A 26,984-nucleotide genomic window follows, 5' to 3' on the forward strand; every position below is an offset into this window, starting at 1 on the left:
GAAAAAGGACCTCTGAAAACAGATTGGGGGGGGGGTATCTGAGGACCTCTGAAAACAGTTTGGGGGCGGGGGGGGGCGGGTATCTGGATTATGTTAAGTGAGAGGGAGACCCACTCTGAATAGGTGGCACCATTTCCCAGGCTGAGCCTTGGCCTGGCTTGCGAGGAGAGTGCAAACTAAGCACAAGCTAGCGTGCAGGAGTCCTTGCTCTCTGCTCCTGTGAGAATGTGGTGTGACTTGCTTCTGGTTCCTTCCCAGCGGTGATGGATTGGGACCTAGAACTGAGGCAGATAAACCTTTTCTTCCTGAAATTGCTTTTGTCGTGGTCTTTTACCGGAGCACCAGGAAATGATGCTAACAGAGCAGTCTCTGCTCCCCACCTAGGCTCCCTCAGTGCTGCACTAGGAGAGAAACCCAGAGCCCTTTCTCCTTAAGGGGAACTGTGCTTGCTACTCAGCCTTGCCCTGGGGACGACTTTTCATGCTTGCCTTATCCGGCTGACTCAGTCCTCCTCAGTTCAGCAGTCTTTTCTGCTTGCATTGCTCACGCTGCGCGGACTGAAGCTTATTCTCCATCACTACACTTGGGCTGTAATGTGGAACATTCTTGAGGGTTGTATCTCTTCATTTTTTATGGCATTTCCAGTCAACACCAAACACCTGCCCGATTTCTAACTTCTTTGTCTCAGATTGGATGCACTCTGCGACTTTGACCATTCTCCAAGCATCTTTGTATAGCGGAGTTCACTGAGTTTGGGATTCCAGTAGGATTTTGGTTTTTGTTTGTGTTTTTTGTCATTGTCTGGACTTCATTTTTCTTGCCCTACCAATAACTACTTAATTGCTGGTGTTTAATTAGTCATCACTGTGCTTCAGATTTTATTTTCCTAAGCATTTATGTTCTTGAATTTTTCCTTATTGGGTAACTTCAGCTGGAACTTGGTTCAGACTCTAAGTTGAAGCTTTGTTCTTCCATTCCTGACTGCTGAGTATTATGAACCATGGCTGAGGAAGAAGAATTGCCCCTCCTCACACAAGCTTTAATGACTCATTTATCACCAAAAATAACTCCATAAAATATAATACACTACAAAGCACTCCTAAGTATTCTCCCGAAATAATGGGACAATGAGAATGAGCTTCTTAGGAGATCAGTCCAATGCCCTGTCCCTAGGTTTTCATTTGTTTTAGTTTGTTTGCATTTGGGTAAGCATATTCTCTTTTATTCTCTCTCTAGAACTAAATCAACCGCATGAGAATTGAACCTATAACCTTGGCCTCATTCATTTACCTTCTGTAACATTGCCCTCTGTGAATTTATGTCTTTCTATAATGAGATTATGAGTGTGATTTTATTCATTCAGTAAACAATGCCAACCCAGGTCAGTGACTACAGAAACACAGAGAGCAGTAGATAAGGCTTCTGCCCTAGAGGGACTAGGCTAAGTTCTCAGGTTACTGATGCAAGGGCAATGTGATGTCTGCTGAAGCAGAGGTGTCCCCATAAAAAGGGGTGACCTGCTAGCAGGACAGGCTCTGTGAAGATGTGGGGACTTTTGAGGATGGGAACGGAGAAGAAAAGGCCCAGTTAATATAAATGTTCATGCAGACCCCTCAGCAGGGTTATTATGTATGTCACAGGGAAACCTACAAGGTTTTCATGGATGGTGACATGCGACAGAGACACTGCTGCATCTCTGAGCATGGGACTGAAACCAGAGACAGAGAAAGCCCTCGGAACTGCCAAAGGCCTGAGCTAGGACGACAGGGTCATGCAGAGAAGAGGAGGGAGTGCAAGGCTGAAGCAAGAGCACCTGACAGCCAACTAGTGTGATGACTGGGAGAAGAGAGCCACCATCCCTGGGCAGGCTTGGTTTGCCCTGCTGTGCTTGTCTTACCTATAGTCTGAAAATGTTAAATGGGAAATTCCAAAAAATTAAAAATTTATAGTTTTTTTAATTACACACTATTCAGAGTACCATGAGGAAATTTCAGGCTATTCTGCTCCTTCCAACATGGGACATGGGTGGATTATCTGTCCAGCACTTCCTTCCTGTATACAGTGCCCTCCTTCGTCACTCAATAGCCAGCTCGGCTAGCAGATCCCCTATCATGCTGTATCACAATACTTACCATATTCTACTTACTGATGGCCCCAAAGCACACTAGGCCATGAGAGGAGACACCACAGTGCAAAACATCAAAAGACAGATGGCCAGAGGTAGAAATGCGCAGTTGTTGGGCAGGTGGGAAAGAGCAGATGAAAGAAGACACATGTTAGGTGTGGGATGAGAAGGCTCGGGATGCTGGCAGGTAAACGAGGCAACGCTGGTGTTCTCTCGTGGGAAGGCGGAAGTGAGGATGAAAAGGGGAGGATGTTGGCTTTGACTTTTGAGTGTCACAAACTGCTTGCTGCGATCTGCAGTCCCCAGTGGACCTGGTTGTGCTGGACTCACCGCCATCTCAGTTTGGCTGCCCTATCACGTTGTTTCGCTACTGATGGGTAGGTGTGAGCGTATTGGCTTGCTCAAAAGCAGCAGTGGGCTGTCAGAATTGATGGCAGAGTAGGTTCCATGAGGGCTCTGCTGAGCGTGCCTCCTGATGGCTCAGGCTCAGTAGTATGTGTTGGCTGGGGGCTGTGTAAGTCACTTTCTATGTCTGTAACAAAATATCTAGTTCATACGAGTCTCGAATCTGGATGAGCTTTAGTTTGTAGTTGGAGAGGTTCCCAAACATGGTCACTTGGCTGCGTCACTTTGAGCCTGTGGTGGCACAGTACATCATGTAAGGTGACATAGTGGAGGGACTTGTTCAACTCTTGGTATTCTGAAAGCAGAGAAATGGAAAAGGGGAGGTTTGAGATCCCGCCTTCAAGGGCATTCTGCAACAACCTAACTTACTCCCACGAAGTTCCACTTCTTAAAGGTTTTACTGTCTGTGAAGAGTGCCACACAACTTTTGGGAATTATTCAAGATCATAAGTATATCAGAGGCCTGCTTTGTACCAGGTTCCATCCACAAAAGGGGGCAGACAAGTGAAAACCACAGATGAATCTGGACTTCTGCTGTGCTGTGGTTTCTATGTAGATGACACAGACAGCAAAGAAAGCACAGGAAACAAATGACAACCAGAACCAGCATCCTTTGACGTCTAGATGGAGAGGGACCAGCAAGTCATAGTCTCCAAGGGAGGAGCATGCTGGTGTGTTTGAGGGCAGTAAGGAGCTCAGCGTTGCTCCTGTGGAGGAAGCATGGGGGGACGGAAGGGAATAAAGTGGATCTGTGGCCTCGTATTTGACTCCAAGTGTGTGGAGAAGGTTTGGAATGTTCTCAAGGCAAAGGATGATGGACACAGTGTCCTGTCTTTAGAGGGGAGGAAGAGGAGAAGTGAGAAGGAGAAGATAGCTATGGAGTGTCTCAGAACTCCACAGAAGTCCCACCTCTTGCAGCTTGGGCTAGCCTGTGCCTGGAGGAGTGACATAGCGTGGGTGCGTGCTGGGGAGGACCGAGCAGCTTGCATGTGTCAGGTGTGTATGTGAACAAGCAAGAAAGATTCAGGATGAGTCCGGATCCACTCCCCCATCCTCAACTATCTAAAGGATACTGCCTTAGTTTGTAGGACTGTTCAAACAAACCATTACACACTGAATGGCTCCGTTTGGGAAGCTGTAAATCCAAGGCAAAGATCAGCAATATTGATTTAGAGGCCCCTGATGGAGAATGTGCCCCATACCTCCTTCCTTTCTTATGCTGATTTGCCGGCAATCTGGGAGGCACGTTGGCCTCTAAACACATCTGCGGTGTCTGCCTTACACGTATACAGTCATGTCATTCACTCTGTGTTGGTATCTGTGGCACAGTTCCTTCTTCTGTTAAAGATGCCAGTTGCTGAATTAAGGGCTCATCTAACTCCAGTATGCCTTCATCAAAAGTAATAAGCACACCGCATCCCTCTTCTCCATGAAAGTCGCATTCTGAAGAGTTAGGGATCAGGATTTCAGCCTGAGTTTAGGGAGCGGTTAAACAATTTAACCCATAGCTGTTTGCATTAATAGATGTAAAGGTGTAGAGATGAGCAAACTAAGAAGCAGAAAAGAACCTGCAGACTTGGGGGCACTTTGAGTCTGAGGTATAGTTTAGACACCCAGGTAGAGGGGCCAGGTAGAGAGCCAGATAGGCATTCTGAAGTTCTGAAGATGGACATTAGAAATCCAAAGATACTGGGAATATTTCAAGCCAAGAACCTAGATGAGATCACAGCAAAAGGAAGTCTGGCCCAAATAGACAAGAGTTCAAGAAAATTGAAGCTGAGAGACCAGTAAAAGATCAAGACCCACAAAACATATTGAGTAAAATCTCACATATGGCCTCAGTGGTCCAGGCCTCGCCTTGGACGTCCAAAGCCAAATTCAATTGCAGCACCACAAAAACCAAATGAGACAAAACCCACATGTGCTTGTCATTGTGAGAAGGCAATTACATTTTTAATGATGATTTTACATAATATTCTAAATATTTACAGTTGCGGCTTTTCTCTGAAGTGTGCTGTGAGTCAGCCTGAGCATGGACCGAGTTTTCCCAGGCAGTATGTTGCAGAGTCGCTGGTGCTGAAATGGAATGTTTTGAATGTCATAAAGGAGTCAGAGGGCACTAATAAAAGTAATAAAGATGACTTTTCTCAGGAGGAGAAATCACTCTGGAGAACGCTGTTTCAATCGTTGATTTAAGAAGGCATTTTCTAGGAAGGCAGTCATGCTATGGTGGGTTGAGCAGCTGAATGTTTGTTCTTTCGCCTGTTTTTGGCAAGAGGGTTGCTCATCCATTGAAAAGTGTTCTTAGACAAATGTGTATTTACATGATTTGACCAGGTTTTGGCAAACTTGCAAAGCAGAGGACTAACCATGATGACGACATGAACTTTGTGGGCACTTAGTGTGTTTACTTTGAGTATTTTTTTTTTTATTTTGCATCTACCGTTCACACTCAGTCAGAACTTGTAGAGTAGGGGTACAGCTGAGGCACATAGCACGCCAAGTCCTCTGCACATGCCCAGTGCAGTCTTCTTATCTACCTGACAGTCTGCTTTCATTTTCCCTTCATTCTCATGTTTCACAACTCAACTCAATGTCACACTTGACTAGACATTTTCCTGACTCCACTGCACTGCCCTCCCCAGACTGGAGGGTTGAACCCACAACATAGCACCATCTTACCCTGCAGCAACACAGACACTGACAATGTGTGCCCCCACTAGCTTTGGGGCAGAAACCAAGGTTTTTGTATTTATTTCCTTAGTACCTTGTACAAGTCTTATTGTTAAATCTTCAGTAAATGCTTATGGTTCATGAAGGAAAAAGTGCAATTCTCTACCTGCTCAAGACACACCCACCTAAGCTGTCACTCAAATGTTGTTTCTTATCAGAATGGAAGCTGTTCTATCTGGAGCATGCCACTAACTAACCCAGTAATGTATAAAAGTATTTAGAGATGGTTCCTCCTAAAGAGCTTCCACACAGATGGTTGCTTTGTTCCCTCCTCCAAACCCTTCTAGTATATGTATGTCCAACATAATTTATTTTTCTTATTAATTTGAAAGAATACTATCAATACTAAAGCCAGATAAATATAGCATATATTTCAGGTATCTATCAATATAAAAAAATAAAAAGGCTAAAGTTTGGTTTTGGTTTTGCAAATTTATTAAATAATTTTTCTTTCAGTTTTAAGATTATAATTATATCATTTCCCCCTTCCCTTTCCTCCCTCCAAATCTTTTTATATACCTCTTCTTGCTCAAATTCATGACTTTTCTTCATTAATTGTTGTTAAATGCACATACATACACACATATATAGATATATTTCAATATCATATTCTGTCTGAATAATGTTACTTGTAGTATGTATGTTTTCAGGGAAGACTTAATATTGAATAACTATTGGTGTGTTCTTCCCTTGAATATAGTATTTTTTCTGCTCTCAGTCTTCCTTAGGTACCTGTAGTTCTTTGAGTAGCTTTGAGGTCTGGTGGTTTATCCACTTTGGCATGTCTACTGGTGTCTTCCTCGTTCAGCTCATGCTTGTACAGTTATGTTGGTGAGACTTTATGGGCATAGCTTCTGAAATATTCCCAAGAACAGGAAAAGAAGGGAATGTGTTCATATGTGATTTTTCTTGCCTCATCTCTCAGTATTGGGAGACTTGACTGTACACTGTTTTTTCTTAGGTGTACATATGTGTATGCATGCTCATGTATGCATTAGGTGAGTGCGTGTGCACGGGTGCATGCATATGGAGGTCACAGGTCAATATCAAATGTCTTCCTCCATCACTCTCCATCTTACATATCTTGATGTATATACTTCTATACCTTGGCAGGGTCTCTCACTCTCACTGAACGTGTGTGTGTGTGTGTGTGTGTGTGTGTGTGTGTGTGTGTGTGTACTTCTATACCTTTACAGGGTCTCTCACTAAACCCAAAGCTTTCTACTTTGACTAGCCAGCTTGCTCTGAGAATCCCCTTTCTCTGCTTTTGAGTCCTGCCTGGGATTACAGGGCCCTGCACTTATGTGAGTTCTGAGGATCTGAACTCCAGGCCTCATCCATGTTCAGCAAGTACTTTTTCCACTGAATTGTCTCCCCAGCCTATGTGCCTGCCGTTCTCAATGGCATCACCCCTCTGATTTAAATGCTTTATCTTCATTTTTCTGAGTCACTCACCATATGACCCAAAAAACTGAATTCCCTCAAGGGGCCAGGACTGTTGAAAATTTGGAATGCAACTGAACAGAACAGGAGATGTGCCATTGAGGTGCAAGTGATTTAAATCTTTTAAATCTTGATTTCTTTCCCTAGCTCTACTTTACGAAGTGTTTCCACCGGATCCTCAAGACCTTCCAAAATTTGCCTGGTGTGTGGAGATGAGGCCTCTGGATGTCACTATGGAGTGGTGACTTGTGGCAGCTGCAAAGTCTTCTTCAAAAGAGCCGTGGAAGGTAAATGTTCATGTGTCCCCTATGTGTCCTCTCTGAGTGTCCCTTGCTTGCACGGTCCACTTTGCAGGGTTGCTGGGAAATTATTGCAAAATGTTTTTGATGTAATCTGCCAGTAATGAATAGTAATGATACCTTATCTTAAAAACTACCAGAGATTTTTTTTCCCACTGAGCAGAGTTTACTGGGAGCCCTTGAAGTCACCAGCAGAGCCAGTCAGTCTGAAATGAGAATTCTGTGTCAGTGGGCATTCAGTCTGAATGTTCTAGAATAGCATTTTTCAGAAGTCCTGCAGAATTTGTCTTCTCCCTTTTCTTGGTATTTCTCCACATATATATGCATCTGTGCAAATTAAAACTTTAATATAGGGATGCAGATTTAAATTAGTGGCTCAGAATATTTCCTCAGCAACTGTTCAAACTCCAGGTGCCCTCTTCCAAGTCCCTCCTTTATTCTTGCTGAAGGTTTCCGTGCAAATACTATAAATTAAAAGTTTGGCTGGAGTTGGACGTGTATGTGTAGGCTAGCTTTGGCTTCTCTCCAGGTAAACAAGTACTTCTTAAGTTGAAATGGTTGTTTCTGCTTCCCTTTACCCTCACTGGCAAGCAGTTAATTAACATCCAACTTAGGCCAGATGGTTTTATTCATGTTGAAAACTGTCTGAATGGAGAGAGTTCTCACTCTTATTGGAAGAATTATTTTGTCGTTGACATTTATGTCTCTAAGAAGCTCCACAGGAAGACCCTGTGAGGTTAAATTCTAGGGACCTTTGTGGTGAGCTGAGCAGGTGCTCTGGGACTTGAAGAAGCAACATCCATGGCTCACCTTTCTTCTGCCAGAGGCCACATTCATATTCCTAGTTCTGTGGTGTGAAGTTCCTTCACTCCTAGGTTGGTTTGACATTATGTGATTGATACTCTTTTTACACAGTTCTGGGATTGAACCCACAGCCTCATACATTTGGCCAAGTGTTCTACATTGGGCCACACCCCAGCCCAGTTTACAGTCTTAATTATCTTATAGTCCCAGAGTGCAGTGTAGAGTTAGTCATGGGAGTTGAGTCATTCTTTCTCAGCGGATAGATTCTTGCTACAAATGACAGTAATTCATCTCAAGCTGGCTTGAGCATAGAGGAAACTCATTGGCCCCCAAGCTGGAAAACTCATAGCACATACTTCGTTTTGTATATGCTACAGTCTTAAGCCAGGCCGTCAGAACTCCTTGGGCCATTGGCTTTGTTCTGGCTCTAGCCTGCTCATTTTCTTTTGGGCTAGAGACAGGGGGACCAGGCCTCCATTTAAAGTGAGTGGGTTGTTCCTGGTGGTTCCTATCAAGGTTGCCATGAAGCTGCCTCAGATCAAACATGGCTCAACTTGCCGCTCTCGTCACCATGAGAGATGCAGAGCCAGACAACCTGAGCTCCAAGACCCAGAGTTAGACAAGGGCATTGCCCTGAGGAAAGGCAGAGCCTATTACCAGAAGGAAGTTAATTTTCAGAAAATAGAAAAAAAATAGATTTTTCACAATACTAATGATATCAATATGGTTTTCTTTCCCTAGTCACACAATTGGCTCAGTATAAGATGAATAGGTTAATGACTTCTGAAATCGTTCTCATTACTCTTGGCACCTTTTTTCCTAAGATCTCTCCTTCCTCTTCTCACTAGTCAGTAAACTAAGTAAATGATAAAAAAAGAACTTTGTGGAGAAGAGCGGGGTAGAGGAGAGAGGGTGGAGAAGAGCAGGGAAGAGGAGAGAGGGTGGAGAAGAGCAGGGTAGAGGAGAGAGGGTAGAGGAGAGGGTGGAGGAGAGAGGGTGGAGGAGAGGGTGGAGAAGAGCAGGGTAGAGGAGAGAGGGTAGAGGAGAGGGTGGAGGAGAGAGGGTAGAGGAGAGGGTGGAGGAGAGAGGGTGGAGGGGAGAAAGTGGAGGAGGGAGGGTGGAGGAGAGGGGATGGAGGAGGGAGAGTGGAGGAGGAAGGGTGGAGAAGAGAGGGTGGAAGAGGGAGTGGGAGGAGAGAGGGTGGAGGAGAGAGAATAAAGGAGAGAGGGTGGGAGAGAGAGGGTGGGGGAGAGAGGGTGGAGGAGAGCAGGGTACAGTGGCAGCAGAGGCCTCTGTGCTCCCACCCACCATCACCCATTCCTGGGTCATCATGATGTCAGAACTCAGACCTGTTTCTTTCCAGAATCTGCCTTTTTTTTCTGTGGAAGAAGAAAGTGTTTTAGGGATTCTGGCTTAGTTTCTATTAAATAGTCTCAGTGAAAACCCACCAAGAATTATTTTTGTAACTGGGATAAAAATAAATGGGAAAAACCCAAATATTGGTACTTCATGTTTGTTTATTAGAAAGTAGATCAATTGGAGAGATGATGAGGTTTGTTAAGTGCCTTTTTAGACTATTGATATGGGGAGCTTTGGTGTGTGTGTGTGTGTGTGTGTGTGTGTGTGTGTGTGTGTGTGTGTGTGTGTAGTGTGTGTGTGTGTGCTAAAATGTGAGGGTGACCATGCATCGCTGGGTAAATGTGCCACTGAATCACACCCCGGCCCTAAGACTCTCATTAATAGAGTTTATTCCATTCTAAACTGGGAATTTGACTTTTCACATTCAGCTACGTGAAGCAAGTGTGGGTTTTATATTTGTGAATTTTGTATTTGTTTACTGTTTTGCCCCTACCCCCATCTCCCGCAAACCCAGACCTTAACCAACTCTTGTCATTGGTTCTTTAAATTTCCCTGAAAACTCTAGCCTCTCTTGTCTCCTATCCATGCCAGCTTGGATAGTAAAGGGACGATCAAAACATCAAGAACAACTTAGGTAGTATGTGTGTGTGACTATGTGAAATATCACATGTGTGTATACATATACTTCCTTTCTTAAATGTTTGTTCTTTTCCGATTCTTTATATCCTAAGCTCCTCTTAGACTACAACAGAGAATTCAAGGCAGCAGTATGTAGAGGAAGCCAAAGGAGAGCCAATTAAGCTAAAAGTGAGCACAGTACCAAAGAACGATGAGGGGACACTATGCTAGAGTAGACAAGATGTCCAACCACATCCTGAGCTCCATCCTAGCTCAGGGATGCTCCTTGAGATGGTAAGCTCCTCTTAGGGCAGAGGTTCTCTCCACCTGTTGGTCAAGATCTCTTTAGGGGTGGCAAACCAGATATCCTGCATATAATTCATAACAGTAGCAAAATTATACTTATAAATTAGCAACAAAGTTAATCTATGGTTATGGGACTGTATTCAAGGGCTGGAGTGTTTGGCAGGTTGTGTTCTAGACTCCACAGTTCTCAAAGGGCATATGGGAAAGTTCTGTGGGAATTGCTTGCGTGGGCTTCTGTGTTGTCAACTGGACTGTGTAGGGTTCCTGCCATGAAGCCTCTGTGGCAATGCTGGTTGGGTGGCGTCTTTGAGTGTTACACAGTTGAGACAGAACTGATAGTCACAAGTCTTTCAGTTTGTCTGTGAGAATTCTTTGGGACAAGATCGTCTTCCTAGAGATCCCAGCAAGGCTCCACCTACAAAGAACCTCCAAATGGATGTTTGGATAAGCACAGCAATGTCCTGTATGGCATAGAACAGGGGAAAATGGCTAGCTCAGAGCAGTAAATACCAGCCAGAACTAGTCCCCAAATTCCTGTTGGCATTTTAACTGCTGATGTGGGACTTCTAACTCTCCTTTGGGCTTTCAGGTCCTCAGTCCTCTTCCAGTAGTGAAATACTGTAACTTCCTCTTGACTGTGTTCTACTTGGTGATCCCCCAATGAGCAGAGCAGAGTAGGTTCCACACTCTATTTTATAGCCTAACTTCCTTCCACACTCTATTTTATAGCCTAACTTCCTCCACAGATACCCAGTAGATGAGTAGTGTGTAGGAGGTACAGCTCCCACAAATCATCAAATAGTTCTGAGGCTATAAAACGGGGGAGAGTTCATTACTAATAAGGTCAACTAGATTCATGTTTTTGTAAGCAGGCCTGCTAGCTGAAAGGTCACCAACTTAGATCAACAAAGTCAGGGGCCAACCTCTGTTTCTCTTGAAGAAGGAGACTTATAAGTCTATATCTTAAAGTGAAATTGCCTTAAAGGCTTCATTTCAGGTTAATGTTTATTTTTTCAAATACTAATAGACCCAAACCTATGAAACGGTACCCCATTCCTTTTGCATTTGCTTCACTATGCTTCTTTAGACTTATTGGTTCATGATTCCATATAGAGAAATGTTCAAAAGGAAACATTATAGATAACAAATGAAGAATTTTCTTTGCTCCTTTCAGAATAATGAGGGAACTGAGCAGGTCTAGAGGGAAGAGTGTCTCATATGCTCAGGTTATCTCTGTGTGCTTTGTGTGCACTCGTCAGTCAGAGTGTAAGTGCGCAAGCTTGTGTCCTGCTGAGGGCTAAAACTGACCATTGTGCCTCAAAGTAGAGACCTCCAGTGGAGGAGATGCAAGCCAGTCTGGGAAATATTGAGCAGTTCACATACAGCCCCTGGCTGCTGGCAATATAAAATTAAGGCACGATAAAGCCAGGAAATAATTTAATGTCCATCAGATGTCTGCATTTAGTAATTTAAGATCAGCCTCGGTGTTCCCAGAATTGTATAAGGTTAATTGGTATCCACGTCCATTGTCACTGCCCCCTCAGGCAGGAAAGTCAAGGACTAATTGACCATAGTCTTTGTTTTTTGGGTTTTTTTTTTCATAGTTTTTGTTTTACCTGAAATCGGGAACCATGGGAGCTTATTCCGTTTACTGCAGCATCTTCACGAACACTCATATATTAGTTTTTTTTCTTTTTTGTTATGATCAAATACCTGACAAGAAGGAGCTTATGGGGGTGGGGCACTTTTGGCTCACCCTTTGAAGGGATATAGCACGTGATATCTAGAAAGACGTATCCAGAAAGCTGAGGTTGTTGATCATATAGCATTCAGTAATCAGAGAGGGGCAGGAAATGGTTAAGAAATTTCAGAGCACACTCCCAAGTTGATGTGTTTGCCTATAATACATCTTCTCCCTCAAAACCTGTAAGTAGCTCTCAGATTTCCATGAGTTAAATAAGATTTAGAACAAGTAAAGCAGAAGACAGGGGAAAGGAGAAAGAGGAGCAAGAAAAAGAAGATGAAGCTGGGCGTGTATGTGTTGCAGAGGTTTGCCCCAATCCCTTGGCAGAAGCTGCCCTCAAAGCTCACTTATGGCATTTTCATGACCAGTGGAGACACAATGTCACCTGCCTGCCCTGGTGTTCACATGAGCAATGGAGTGACAGTATCATCTAACCGGCCATGTTGTAAATAAACCTAGCTAAAGGAATTGAGGATATTTTCATGAGCAGCTTTGGCATATTGCCTACCTTTCCCATCTTAATGGTGGCAAGGAATTGTAAAAATAACATTGTCACTAATAAAATGTTTGATATAATAAGGGGTTTCGTTGTTGTTCTTGTTTGGTTGTTTTCTTAAGGGGGGTACACTACTTGGGATCAAATCCAGGTCCTCACACAAGGGAGCAACCCAATCACTTAACTACATCCTCAGCTCCCATCCTTTTTGAGTCAAGATTTCATGAGCTTGAAAAGGAAATGTTTTTAGATCTGAACTTTCTAAGCAATTGTCATGACAGGGAAGATATCAACTAGTTCTTCAACTCTTGCAAATACTAAATATTTACTGACCAATTACTTCGTGCTCATTATAACAAGAAGAATATTTTATTTTATCATCTTAATCCCTCAGATAGTCTCTTTCAGTGAATAGAACTGGCGATCCCTGTGTTTGAGATCTGTCCACGGAGGCATATATAACTTGTCAAAGGTTGCCCGAAAGGAAGAGGCAGGGGCTGAGATTTGAGCCTCAGACAGCCAGGTAGTCTGGCACCCTACACTGAGCACATAAGCTATTTTTCTCTTATTAAGATCCTTGGATCTTAACTATTTTTACTTTTTTAAAAAGTAGAGCAATAGCTCAGGCTCGAGTATGGGCACAGTATAATTTAATAGTTAGCCTGCTATATTCTAAATAATTAACTCCTACCCATTCCAAGTTGAAATTCTAATTTGAAATACTGTTGCCTTAATGGTAAAAGAAATTGGACAGTCTCTACTCTTTCTTAAGGAATGAACCTCATATTTTTAAATAGTCAGCATTACCATCTTGAAGTAACTCTGTGACATCTTGATATTAATCTGAGAACTTTATGTTTCCATATTTCATTTCCTATGTATGATAAAAATTATATGTGGTCTCTGAGAAGGCAGGAGGAAACATTGGGAGGAGGTCTTCCTCCAATGAAACTCACTCTATAGCTGTTAGCTGTCTACTTCACACACACCCACACCCGAATCAAGAGACTAGTCTCCTCTCCACATACACTCCTGGTGCAATTAGCATCATGCAATTTGCATGATTTGATAATCTTGAAAATGATTAAGTCCTAAAAATGAGAATTACTGAATTTTCTGAGAATCAGTGCCCAGACAGAAGCTTGGGAGGATAGGAAGAGGGGTTTGTTGAAGGAGAGGAAGAGGGGTTTGTTGAAGGAGAGGAAGAGGGGTTTGTTGAAGGAGAGGAAGAGGGGTTTGTTGAATGAGTGAACATGGAGGGAAGCAAGAACCTGAGAACTTGACCCTGAGGACACCCTCTAGATTTCCTGCAGTCGCACAGAAACCCACTTGACTAAGGTAGGCCCATGGCCAAGAGGTAGAAGAGCAGATTAAACAAAGACCCTGGGATCCAAGCATGAATAATGGAATGAGAAATCTCAACCTTTCTCCTGACCACAGCAACTTTGTATGGTGTTCCTTAGAGTGTGTGTAGTGGGGGCAGCATAGTGACTTTGTTGTTGTTGTTTGTTTGTTTGTTGTCCCTTGATGTTATGAAGTGAGGTCTAGTGGAGGGCATTGCCTTGAAGAAGACGGGACAAGTGGGAAGGGACTGTGTACAATGTGAAGTTCGGCCCTTCCTACATGTGGACTTAGCCCAGCAGAGTGAGAGGGAGGCCTGACTCGGAAGTGAGAAGGGAAAACTGGCAGGACTTCCTGGTGGGGAGTTCTGAAGAACAACGGCCATTTTTGACAGAGACATGAGAAAGCCACCGGTTAAGCAGTAGTTACAAGAGTAGAGTTTAGAACTACTGAGTACAGGGATTCATTCTCCAAAAGGGATGAAGTTGTCCAGAAAAAAAAAAAAAAACACACACACACAAAGGGGCAAAGCCAAATAAATAAATAAATTCTTTTCCTACTAATTTTTGAGAGTTTAAAAATAAACAACAGTTAGCCACTAGCTAGTTCACAGCCAATGAGCTTGAATAACAGAAAATCAGCAGCCACCATGACTGCTTGAAGAAGCCTAGAAAGTTACATGGAGAATTCAAAAGTCTATTATGTGTATGTAGTACACGGTATTTGAGTTTTACTCAGTCGCTTGAGTCCTTAGCATGAACTCCCCACTAAGCAGCTGTGTGATAAAGGCATCACCAGCATAGATCCCAGTGCCGTTTTTATGGAACGCTGCTTCCCACTCTGAGACTGAGCAAATAATTGACCGTCTGCTTCCTCTTCTATAAACAAAGGAAAATAAATCTTAAAGCATCTGCCTTGCCCGTCTTAGACAGAAGAAAATAAAAATGGGTACACATATGTTAAGTGACTTGAGAAACAATAAAAGATTGCTTCATAAACCTTGCTATTAAAAATGCCTTCCCATTGTTTAGAACTCAACCAGTATACTCTGGTTATCAATAAAATAGAAACTATTTATGCAACAGTTTTATTTTTGGACATGTTAAATACTTGTCATGAAAGAGTAAAAAATATAGAAAAGCAAAGACAACTTCCTGTTCTTTCTAGATCATATTTCTGATTTTCTCTTTATTGTTTTTAACTGTATAAAGACTTATAAAATACACTGAAATCTACCTTTCCACTCTGATTGGACAACTTAGTTGTGGAATCAGCACAAAAGCAGCCTAGGTTGAGTGCATTGTTTCCTATGATTCTCTGTGTGTATGTAGGATGTATGTGTGTTTCTTTCTGGGTATGTAGGAAGTGCAAGTGCGTATGGTGTTTCCTATGTTTCTCTGTGAATGTATAATGTATGTATGCTTCATTGTGTACATGTAGGATGTATGATGTGTGTCTGTGTAACTTTTCTGTGTTTGTAGGATGTGTGTGTATGTGTGTGTGTGATGGCTCCTGTGTTTCTTTGTGTGTATGTAGGTTGTATCTTTTAAGTTCTTACACGACACAGGCTAGCTGACCTTGTGACCTTCGTCTCCGATCTCACCTCACGTCTCACCTCCTCTCACACCGATGAGCACTGAGGTGGTCGACCTGTGTTTACTGCACATGGCTCTTACATGAGTCTAGGGATTTGAACTAAGGTCTCACATACGGACAGTAAGAATTTTGCCTACTGCACCGTCCCCCAAGCCCACGGTATGCTTTTTTTTTAATGTGGCCATAACATGGCATTTCTCCAGTAAACAGAGTACACAAATGGATATTGCCATCACTGTGCAATATGAATGGGAAGTGAGTAGGAATGTAAGGTATTAACAGCCTTTTAATGGAAAGTTTAACTAAAAATTTCTATATAAATAGTTTTAAGGGCAAAAACATGAAATATTTATAGAAATGCCACTACTGAATTAAAATCCTTTTAACAACCTTCCCTTTCTTTTTTTTTTTTCTTTAAATTAAATGTGCCCGTGACACATCTGATTAGGATTTATTTAAAGAGTTTCAGTTACAGTAATTAACAATTAATGATACTTAAAATTTGATATATTTATGATACACCTTGGAAATATCAAAATAACTGACCTTTGTTTTTTTTTTTGCCATCATCTCTGAGAACTGAGCTGTAGTCAAAATTAAGGGAAATGAGAGCTCACGCAGACACAGAAAGAAAGGCTCAGGATGCTGGGAACTAAGGCAGTGTGTGCACATGTGGTGACGAGAAGACAGAAGGGCAGAGGACCCATAAGCTGGGCCCACATGAGCTATAGCAGCTCATCCTGCGCACAGCACAGCCTCTGGCACGTGGGGCCACAAGAGCTCTATAGTCTGTTCCCACTGATTAAAAGGCATAAAGACCTCCTGCACAGCACTTGGCTCCCTTTTCAGCAGTCCACATGCTTTTAATCATACACATACACTCACACACGCATGCACACACACCACATGTGCACACACTGCGCATGCACACACACCACACACACACACATGCACATACACATGTGCACACACACCACACACTCATACACACTGCTCATGCACACACACTCTACACACACACTCACACACTCTACACACACACATACATACACACGCACGCACACGTCTGTGTGCAGTGTGTGTGTGTGTGTGTGTGTGTGTGTATTGTTTTTTGAGACAGGTTTCTCTGTGTAACAGCTCTGTCTGTCCTGGACCTTGCTCTAAAGACCAGGTTGGCTTCCAACTCTCAGAAGTCTGTGTGCCTCTGCCTCCCGAGTGCTGGACTGAAAAGTGTACACAACACGCCCAGCAATAATCAGCCTTATTTTGAGAATTATTCATGAAGTAGTACAACTACTGCAAAAATCAAATGGAATCCTGAAAGATTTCATTTGTTTTTAAACAAAATTTCTCACTTTTTTTTTTTACAATTAAATTTCTCACTGCAGAGTTCAGTTCACCAGGCTTAGAACACTGGTATAGCAGACACTGATAATATGTCCTTCTCGGATTAAGTTGTAATTTATGGTAGTGACCCACAGGGAAGAAAAGCAAATTTAGAAAATTATCTTGGTGAGAATCATTAACCTCTTTTGAGCTATGAGCACACTGGAGAATCGCTGTATTCTAAAACAGAAAAGCCAGTCAGCTGTGTCGTGGATGGTGAAAGAACATACATCAGAGGCACATGGACAGATGTTTCTGTCTCTGTGAAAACACAGGGTAGGCTTCCCGTTCGGTCTGCACCATGAGGCATTATCTAAGCCCCGACCGGCTGTCTTTCTTATTATCTAGTATGCCTTGACAAGCTCCACTCCAAAGAGAAAGAAATAAAAAGCATGTTAATCAACATTAATAAAATGCCTGTTCTTTAAAAAGGTTTGATAAAGAAACACCATTTAAAAATGGGTTTATATAATCCTCCAAACAATTTTCCCCTTTAAATTTCTGTAAATTAAATAGACTTTTAATGTGTATGACTACAGTTTCTTTGAATATCTTCAGTTGTTAACTGAACCATAAAGAAAATAAGACCTCAGGTACCCTGGGTGCCCATACTCACGAAACATTTGCTTTTAATCCTTGACTCTTAAATAATGTTTAAAAAGTACTTATTTCAGTGAGTGAGTAAGTGTGTGTGTGTGTGTGTGTGAGAGAGAGAGAGAGAGAGAGAGAGAGAGAGAGAGAGAGAGAGAGAGAGAGAGAGAGCTCTGAACTGGCGTGTGCATGCCGTGACATGCATGTAGAAGTCAGTTCTTGCCTTCCACCGCGTTCGGCCAGGGCCTCTCTTGCCAGGCTAGCTGGCCTGTGAGAGTGATTCTCTTGCCTCTGCCTAGCATCTCATCGTAGGAGTGCTTGGATCATAGATGTACAACACAGCATCTGGCTTTTAATGTGCGGTCATAAGATACAGGACCCAGCCTGAGACATCAGGCTTTTAGAGTTTTGACTGTCTGAGCCATCTCCCCAATACCTCTTAAGTAATTCTACTGTTATTAAACTATTTAAGATTTTAAATTAAAACACTGGTGATCGTTTTTAGTAATAGTAAGGTCACAAGCATTCTTTCCATCTGTAGTCATGTTTAGGACATTGTTCTCAGGGCATGTATGTGCCCTTGAGAAGAGTGAAAATGTGCAGAGAGAGGTGCGCTCTGGAGAGGAGCATCTCCACACTCCCTCCTAAAGCACATCATCTAGTGGAGGCTTCCATGCCCTGTGCTGAGGAGACATCAACTCTGTTCTTTCTAGAATATGTTGCACATACCCACTCGTTGTCACTGAGGGAGTAGCTACACAAGAAACCAAAGGGTAAGGGAGCCCTGCAATCTGTCCTGTGTCACACAGATAAACCATAGAATGAATACTAAGATGCTAAGATTTCTTTAAGACCATATAACAAAATGATCCTGTCATATGTAAAATAGACAATTCGATATTCGCTTATAAAATTCCCTTTGAAACACCGTTTCTAAACTCAGTCTGTTAAAGCTGAATGTTTGACAAGCACTTTTCCTCGATTTTAATTGACACTAATGATAGTATCTCATTTTTCTGATTCCATTTCTATTTACCCTGTTGTTAATCAGAATTATAACCCCAAAGAGGCCATGTTGAAACTCCGGTATCACTGAATAGTCTTTATAATAGTTAATAATTACTAAATACAACCACGAGCCAAGCTTGAAGTGGATATCATGATTCCCACCACCACCACCACTATGTGCAATTTTGGTAGGGGTTAGATAGTATCACAGTGTTCTATTAATTGGAAATCTCATATGTGCATCTAGTATCCCCTCTCCTCCAGTGTCTTCATTTTTAAGGAGGAAATTAACTATAAAAATCATTTCTCCCTGTGTACATGGTGAAGTACAGAGCCTTGGCCATGAGCAGGTCTTTCTGCATACACGCTCCTTCTTCATTTCTCTACATGACACATGACTGACTCCAGGTCTGGGGCACGATACCAGACATCCTGATCACTAACTGTAGAGTAGGATTGGGTGACATTGGTGCTTTGGGGTTTGGAGATGGTGCATGGTAAGTGCCTGGCCCATGGGACACTGAGCAATGATTACTCTTCAGGGCTGGGATTCCCCATCAGGCTGGACCTAGGGCATGATACGCAAACCTTTCTACACAACTGTGTGTAGAAAGACCTATAAATGTGCAGAATGATCTATAAATATGTAATGGAACAATGGTTTTGTATGTCAGATTCTGAGTCCAGGCAGCCCCACATACACTAAATATAAAAGGCGTATTGGAAGCCAATAAGGGGTAGATCTGAAGCCTGAAAAAAAGAATGAACTAGAATTGTAGACTTAGAGCCAACAGCATTTCCAATTGTTCAGATAGCTCCCTTTTGTTATCAAATACAGCAATGGATGACATTAAAAGCTGCAGTCCTGAGTTATAGATGAGGTTCCGCCACATGCTGTTAGGTGTGGGCACAGTTCAGAACTCCTAAACTGTTCGCTTTCTGAAAGGAGTACTTCCAATTCTAACTTGAAACAAAATTTTGCCAAAATGCTGCTGCTGAGGGCCTAAAATGGAATAACTTTATTTTTTTTTTCTTTTAGAGAGAAAGAAATGTAGTCACTGGTTTTAAAAATGAGGCAAGGCTAAAGAGATGGCTAGTCGCAGAGGGCTTGTCATTCAGGCATAAGGACTTGAGTTAGTCCCCAACACCCACATTAAAGAACTGGTTTGCGTTGGTGACACTTACCTGTACCTCCAGTACTGGGAGCGGGGTAGGAACAAGAGGACCCCTGAACTTGGCTGGTCAGCCAGTCTAGCCAGGTCAGTCAGTGAGCTCCTGGTGCAGGAGCTCAAAGAGTAAGATTGAGATTGAAGAAGACACAAGCTAATGACCTCTGGCACACTAACAGACATACATAGCAAGAAGAGAAATATATACATACATAAATAAATACATAAACAAATACACACATACATACACACATGTGTTTAGTGCTGCTTAGTTTGATTGCCAGCCTGATGGAACCAAGAGTCACCCGGAAAAGAGTCATTATGAAGAATTGGCTAGATGATGTTGACTTATGGTCATGTCTGTGAAAGATTGTCTTCATTGTTAATTCATGTGGGAAGACATTCCCACAATGTGGGCAGTACCATTATATGGCCCGAGTCCTAGACTCCAGAAGAATAGAGAAAGCTGGCTGAGCAAGAAGCAAGCAAAAGGGTGTTGATTCTCTCTTTGCTATCGACTGTGAAAGCATGTGACCAGCTGCTAATGTTCCTACTTGTGCTTCCCTGAGATGAACTGTAACATGGTGATCTGGCTGGTCTTATGTCCCTTTAACACACGAGCTAGAGTCATTTGAAGGAAGGAGCCTCAATTGAGGAAATGCCTCTATACAATCTGGCTGTAAGGCATTTCCTTCCTTAGTGATTGGTGGCAGAGTTCCCAGCCCTTTCTGGGTGCTTCCTCTGCTGGCTGATGGTCCTGGGCTCTATAAGAAAGCAGGCTGAACAAGCCAGGGAGAACAAGCCAGTAAGCAGCTCCCCTCTATGGCCTCTGCATCAGCTCCTGCATCCAGGATCCTGCCCTCTTTGAGTTCCTGTCCTGACTTCCTTCACTGATGAACAGTGACATGGAAGTGTAATCCAGATAAACCCTTTTCTCCCCAACTTGCTTTTTGGCCATGGTGTTTCCTCAGAGCAATAGAAACACTAAGACACCAGGAATTGTAAACTGAATCATCCCTTTGATCACAGCCACAGAAACAAAGCTGAAAGGTGTTCAGGTTGCTCAAATATTCTGATTACACGTTACAGTAACATTCCCTCTCACAGACCACCTCCAGGAGCTGGACTCCCCCTGCAGCCTGTCTGGCAAAGATGTGACATCATGAGTTCATGCGTGGGAAGAACAGTGTAGTGGATCTACATCCAGTTCTCCACGTTCAGTCATGACACAGGATATCTATGCATCTCTTTGTACCACCCAAAACACACAGACAAATGAGGCATCACAGATAACAAGGACAGAACTGAGGCTCGACCTGGAGCTGACGTGAAAGTCACTGCTGAAAGCTGATATAACAAGGGGCTCAGTTTGTGTGTGTTTGAGAACAATAGCAAGAGGCATAGACTTCAAATTACAGTCAATCTACACTGTGCATTTAAAGATCCATTTTTACTTTGTAAGTATGTGTATGTGTGATGGGGGGGGACCCAGGAAGGGAGGGAGAAGCAGGGAAGAGGATGCTGTACCCCATGGGGCTGGAGTTACGATGGTTATGAGCTGTGGGACTTAGGTACTTGAAGCTGAGTTTGATTTTTCTGTAAGAGACATATGTGCTCTTAATCACTGAGCCACAATCACGTTTTAAAGGAGGGTGGGGAGCTCCTGGTAGTTTTTCTTAGAAAAAAATAACTATAATGCATCCACTCTCATCCTGATGAGGCAGGACACAAGTAAATACAAAGAGACCAGCTGTTGACCAAGAATGGTCATGGGCTGGGAATGTTGATTGGGGATGACTGTGGGCCCAATCTTTAACCCAATGCAGCCTGTCAGAGCCTGTGTGTGGGCTGAGGCACCATCCTTTAGTATGATTCTTCTTGTCACAAGTTAACATCCATGTTAACATATTAACTCCATGTTAACATGTGTGCCCAGAGACTGACTCTACTGGTACATGTTAACCAGAATTTACCATGGTAAACCCATTCTCTTATGTCATGACAGTCCCTCAGACCAACCTGCTGGTGACTTTGTGCTCAGCGCCACCTGTGAATGGTCTAAACATGGGAACCTGCCAGGCAGAAAGTCAAACATAGCTCCTCAGCATTTGTTTGTGGGAGAGTGCTTCTGAAGTCACACATGGCCCAACGTGGAGTCAACAGATGAGTTGCTTTCTGTGCGTTTAAAGCACTCTCTGCTGTCACAAGAAACTGAGGTAGCTTCAAAGTTTTCACCTGTGAGTGTGTAATTTTATGCTCTCTTTCCAGTCGTTAGCAGGGAGCTAAGTTGTGCGTCCCACTTAAAGCCCATCCCATGAAAATCCATATTAAACAAAATGATATTGATATAAATAAGAGTTTGCATCACACATGCCATGTTTCAGAGGTCCAAGGAGCACTCTGAAATCACAAAAGCCTGATCTCACTCTGTTGGTACTGAAAACCCATTCAGAAATAGCCATCTAGGAGTCAAGTACAGTTTGGAAACACAAAAACAGAGCAACCTAGTGCCTACATGGTGGAAAGAGAAAAGCCAACTCTTGCAAGCTGAATGCTGACTACAGACACACACACACACACACAACACACACACCATGGCACACACACCTAATACACTCAATAGTAAACAAAGTTAAAAATTTTAAACCTCTTCTTACTGCTTTTGTAGCAGCAGTCAAGGTGATAATATTTGTTATCATAGAAACATCTTCTCCAAACTTAAATGAATACCATCATCGACAGCTATTTTATTAAGATAAAAAATAACCCCAAGTAGTTAGGAAACCTGCCGCCCAAACCAGTGCCCTTGTAACCAGGACACAGGGCAGCCTTCGTTAGGGTCGCGTTAGCCACAGTCACTTCACGTCTCCAGCTAGTCTCGTTGAGAACACACGAAGTTTATGACTTTACAAGTTTGGGGAATTGTGTGACAATTCAGGATAAATAGCTTGCTCTCCCCCATCCTGTAGCTTTTCAGTCCTGACTCCACCTAATGACTCTTGACTTTACTTCATAACAGAGAAACAGAGTTCCCTACCTACACGTGTGTACTAAGCTGCATTGGCTGAGCAGTCATTATATAACAAGCCTTCCCCGCTGCTCATACAAGAAAATATTTTTGATAAAACATAGCCAAAACTGGACAAGAAAACAGAGAAGTAACTATCCTTTAGATATAACACAGACTTCCGTGAGATCTAGATTCTGCCGTACTGTTTGTTTTACTTGGTGAACTTTAAGGCCCATGGGAACAAAAATCACATATGCCATACACAGTGAACCTTTCCCACAGAAAGCTGACAGCCTAATAGACAGAGAGTCACAGAACCACTGTGTGTGTGCGTGTACATGTGTGTGTGCGTGTGTACATGTGTGTGCATGTGTGTGTACATGTGTGTGCATGTGTGTGCATATGTGTGCATGTGTGTGAAAACAAATACTGTTCTTTATATTTAGTTCATTTTACAGGTTTTCATACTAAGATTTCTGGAGCAAGTGAGAATTTCCACATCTCCCAGCAGTGGGAGCCACTCCTAATCTGGGATAGCTGTTTCTTCCTAAGAAATCTCTGTGTTCTGATTGCTTTAGGATGTAAGGTAGAAGAGGTGTTTGGTTACATATTCAACCCCTACCCCATGTGGACCACAGTCCAGAATGGCAGACAGTGTTCCAGTGGCTTCAGGGCCCTTGAGATGCAGCCAATCCTGAGACACATAAAATACACACTATTGTTAGAGATTTGGTGAATAACACAATCACATGATAAATGGATGTTTTGGCTAAATTAAGTATAAGCTGCTACTGAAATTAATCTGACCTGCTTATTTTTACTTTTGAATGTGGCTATTGGGAAATTTAAAATATTTGCCTCACTACACCCAGTCTTGCTGCATTTTTCCGTCATGGCTGCACAACTGACCAAGTTCATAGTGCAGAGCAACATTCCTGTGCACAGCTTCTCTGCAGCTTCCAGAGGTTCACTAGGGCAGGGGAAACTGATAATTTGCCCCTCCATTATTCCAAACAGTGAGATCTGTCACTCATTTTCACACAATATTTTCTTCATCTTAACAATATACCACAAAACAAAACAAACAAAAAACACCAAAACTTTCTAGAGGGCTGGAATGATGGCTCAGGGGTTAAGATCACTGGCTTCTCGGCAGTTACATGGTGGCTCACAGCCATTGTAACTCCAGTTCCAGGGGATCAGATGCCCTCTGACCTTCATGGACACCTGTGCTCCTATGTGCACACCCACACACAGAAGTCCTCCCCCCACACACACATTATTCACAATAAAGTAAAATGTTTATGAGTGTATTTTCAAAACTATAAGTCTCTGCAACTTCCAGGTTGACCTCTTACCAAAGCTAAAGACCTTCCCAGCAAACTTGAAGGCCTACAGTAGACAGGGACACTTGGGCACGCCCTTGCCTAATCTCTGAGTCTGAGCAGGGTGGTCTTTCTTCCATCTATTAGGATCTCAGAGACTACAGAGGGACTCCCACCATGACCTGTTTAATTGGGATTAGTCTCAGCTAACCTAAGCCAGAGGCAGGCTCAGATGCCCCGGGGAGCAGAAAGGTTCCTGAAGGAGGGAAGCAGCCAAGAGATGTGGGAGATGAACCCAGTGCTGCCTTAGGTGAGGCTGGCAGATCTTATCCTGTAGATCTGAGCCCTCAGACTGGATTGAAAGGCCCATTATATTTTTAAAAAAAAATCGTATGTGTCATCTGTGTATTGTGTGTGACGCTAGGGTCTTATGTGCTCCACCATAGATTCCATCCCCAGCACTCATCACCCTGGAGAACTGAACACTGAAGGTAGACATACAAAGAAAGTGTCAAGAAGGCAGGGGGTTTGACTCTGCAGTCATACCTGCAAGCCTGGCTATGCTTTTGCAGATTTGATGATTTATTCTTTCTGAACCCGCCTCCCTTTCCAGCTTCTCTCATATCTTAGGATCTGTCCTCAGCTATACTAAACTTGTATAAGAATAAGCCACTCTGTCTGTCTGTCTGTCTGTCTGTCTGTCTGTCTGTCTGTCTGCCTGCCTGCCTGCCTGCCTGACCGACTGACTAAATGTCCCGCCCTTAGTGAGCACAGTCCCCTTCGTGTGACCAATCCCTCATCCCACTTGACTTAAGAGTCAATATAGAGATGCCCACCCACCTCTGGGATATCCTCCTGCCCCCTGTGTCCATGATGCCTGAACTAGCCCCACCACTGGTCTTAGCATGTTCTGTTGACATTGCTCTCCTGTGTCCATGATGCCTGAACTAGCCCCACCACTGGTCTTAGCATGTTCTGTTGACATTGCTCTCTTGTGTCCATGATGCCTGAACTAGCCTCACCACTGGCTTAACATGCTCTACTAACACTGATTTTGTGCTCTTTCCCACTGCACTGAGGAATGCAGTAACTCTGACTTGTTCAGTTTCTACTCCTACAAAAAACAGTACCTAGTTTATCATGAGTAAGTGAACAAAACCAGGGCATCATCAGCCCAGAAACTAGATTGCCTCAATGCCGTGTGCAGGTGCTAGAAACTTGCTTAAATGCCTGTCTTGTATTAGATCTCAGAGAATATAGTGTTTTAAATTCTAACAATGGCAGCAAATGGGCAGTTCTGATCTGTTGGCTTGGGTACCAGTGGTGCACTGTAGTTCAGCACATAATGACAGTCTTTCCCTGCGGTTTATATCTATTACTATTTTTAGGCCATTCTTGTGATTTTGATACTTACTTCAGTTTCACTTCTGTATTCATTTGTCCGACCTTCCCTTTGTCTGGTAAAATGACATTTTGTTGTTATGATTTCTGGGGCATTTTTGGCTGATGGCTGATTTACTCAAAACTTCCTACATTCTTACAGATGACTTATTTAAGAAATAAAAGTCATTTTTACTCAACAGACTTATTCAGTAGTAAAACTTAGCTAAGGGAAACCATTTTTTTAGGTTTGGGGAAATAAATAGCAAAGATGAGTCATTTCCACCCTTGATTTCCTGCTTAAGCAAGAATGCTAGAAAATACATATATTTGCAAATAGAGTTGCTAATTTGAACTAGAACTACAGGAGTAGAAAAAGTGATGAGTCAGGAGAAGAGATAGTTTTTGATGGCATTGGTTGTGCTCAGTAGTGGCAGAGAAGTGACGTTGTGACTTCTTATTTGGGAGCCTCAGAAAGTTTCTAATTTTGTGGCATTTTGTATAAATATAAGATAAATTGTCCACGCTGGTATTTAAGCTAGTAATAGCTTCGAACAATGACATTTAAATGAATGACACTAACAGTTTTGGAAATTGATTCAGAAACAGCTTACTTGCTTCTTGATAAAGACGTCCACAAAGTTTTTCTTCATACCATGGTGTTTGAATCTGTAATTTAATTTTAAAATGTAAATCATTTTGACTTCTCTATAAAAAGAAGGCAGAAAAATCCCATATCTTTGGGCTTTTCCCCAGTTTATAAAATCACTAGAGTGCCATGGCAGATAAACTCTCTGGACTAATACATTCGCAAAAATCTCACAGACATCATGGTGGTCTCTTTCTCGAAGTAGAAATCCTTCTGGTCTATAAATTCCAGCAGTTTTAAATATTTTAGTTTGGTTTTGTTTTAATGTTCATGGAAGTAAGTGACAGTTCTGAGAATTTAAATTATTTCTATGTGAAAACACCTTCATAGAAATTGATTTCTGTGTGTAAGATATAAAACCTTGATAAGTTCATTGCTTTTGTGTTCAACAGTGTGCGGTGTGACTGTATGCTCAGTTTCACACTGCTGGTATTTTATACTGATGATCAGTTAGAGTGTGTTTTTTCAACAGATCATGTAATTATAAATGGGAGAGTGTTTTCCCAAGATTTGGGATTTTTCCCAAAAATTTGGCTTTGGGGACTGTCATAATACTCATGTTCTGTATGTACCAGTTACTTTATTGCAGTATTACTATTGTTCACTAAGTTTCAAGTCGAGTAACATTTGTTCTAAGACTGCTCATAGCACGAAGACAAAGACATCACAGCTCAGGTGGTACGATTCTGAAGGACATTCACATCAGCCTCTCCCTTAATGCTGTCAAAAGCCTTTCCTTAGTCAGAGCGGTCCCTGAGAAACTAGAAACCTGGCTGAAACCTTTATGCTTAATGGTTTTTGTTTGGGTTTGGTTTGGTTTGGTTTTGGGTTTGAGTTTGTCTGTCTGTCTGCACTGACTTGTTTTTAGAGAGGTCTTGAGCCCCAGTCTGCCTTGAATACTGTTGGTTTCCAGTTGTTCTCATATATGTGTGGTGTTGAGGATGGAACCCATGCTAAGTTCTGCCCACTGAGCTGCATCCCCAGCCAGCAGATGCAATGCTGTTTTTCTTTAAGACAGACTTTCACTCTGTCATCTCTACTAGTCTTAGAGTCCACATGTAGCTTACGCTGTTCTCAAGCTGTCAGTTCTGCTGCTTCAGCTTCCCAAGTTCTGGGCCTGGAGTCATGCACCTCTGTGTGTAGCCAAGGTTGCAATTTTTTTTTAATATTTATTTATTTATTTATTTATTTATTTAT

General features: G+C 42.5%; 1 protein-coding gene across 6 annotated transcripts in view; it reads left to right on the forward strand.

Annotated features, from left to right (window-relative positions):
• The window catches only part of Nr3c2 (nuclear receptor subfamily 3 group C member 2), a 335,373-nt gene that overhangs the window by 158,651 nt on the left and 149,738 nt on the right, over positions 1 to 26,984 (forward strand). For all 6 annotated transcript variants that reach the window (XM_026777281.1, XM_026777275.1, XM_026777280.1 and 3 more), the window contains one exon: positions 6,854 to 6,993. In XM_026777281.1, the coding sequence (XP_026633082.1) occupies positions 6,854 to 6,993 (140 nt within the window). The remainder of the gene's footprint in view (positions 1 to 6,853; positions 6,994 to 26,984) is intronic.

This window comes from Microtus ochrogaster, unplaced genomic scaffold (genome assembly GCF_000317375.1).
Source record: "Microtus ochrogaster isolate Prairie Vole_2 unplaced genomic scaffold, MicOch1.0 UNK53, whole genome shotgun sequence".
NCBI classification, from domain to species: Eukaryota; Metazoa; Chordata; class Mammalia; order Rodentia; family Cricetidae; genus Microtus; species Microtus ochrogaster.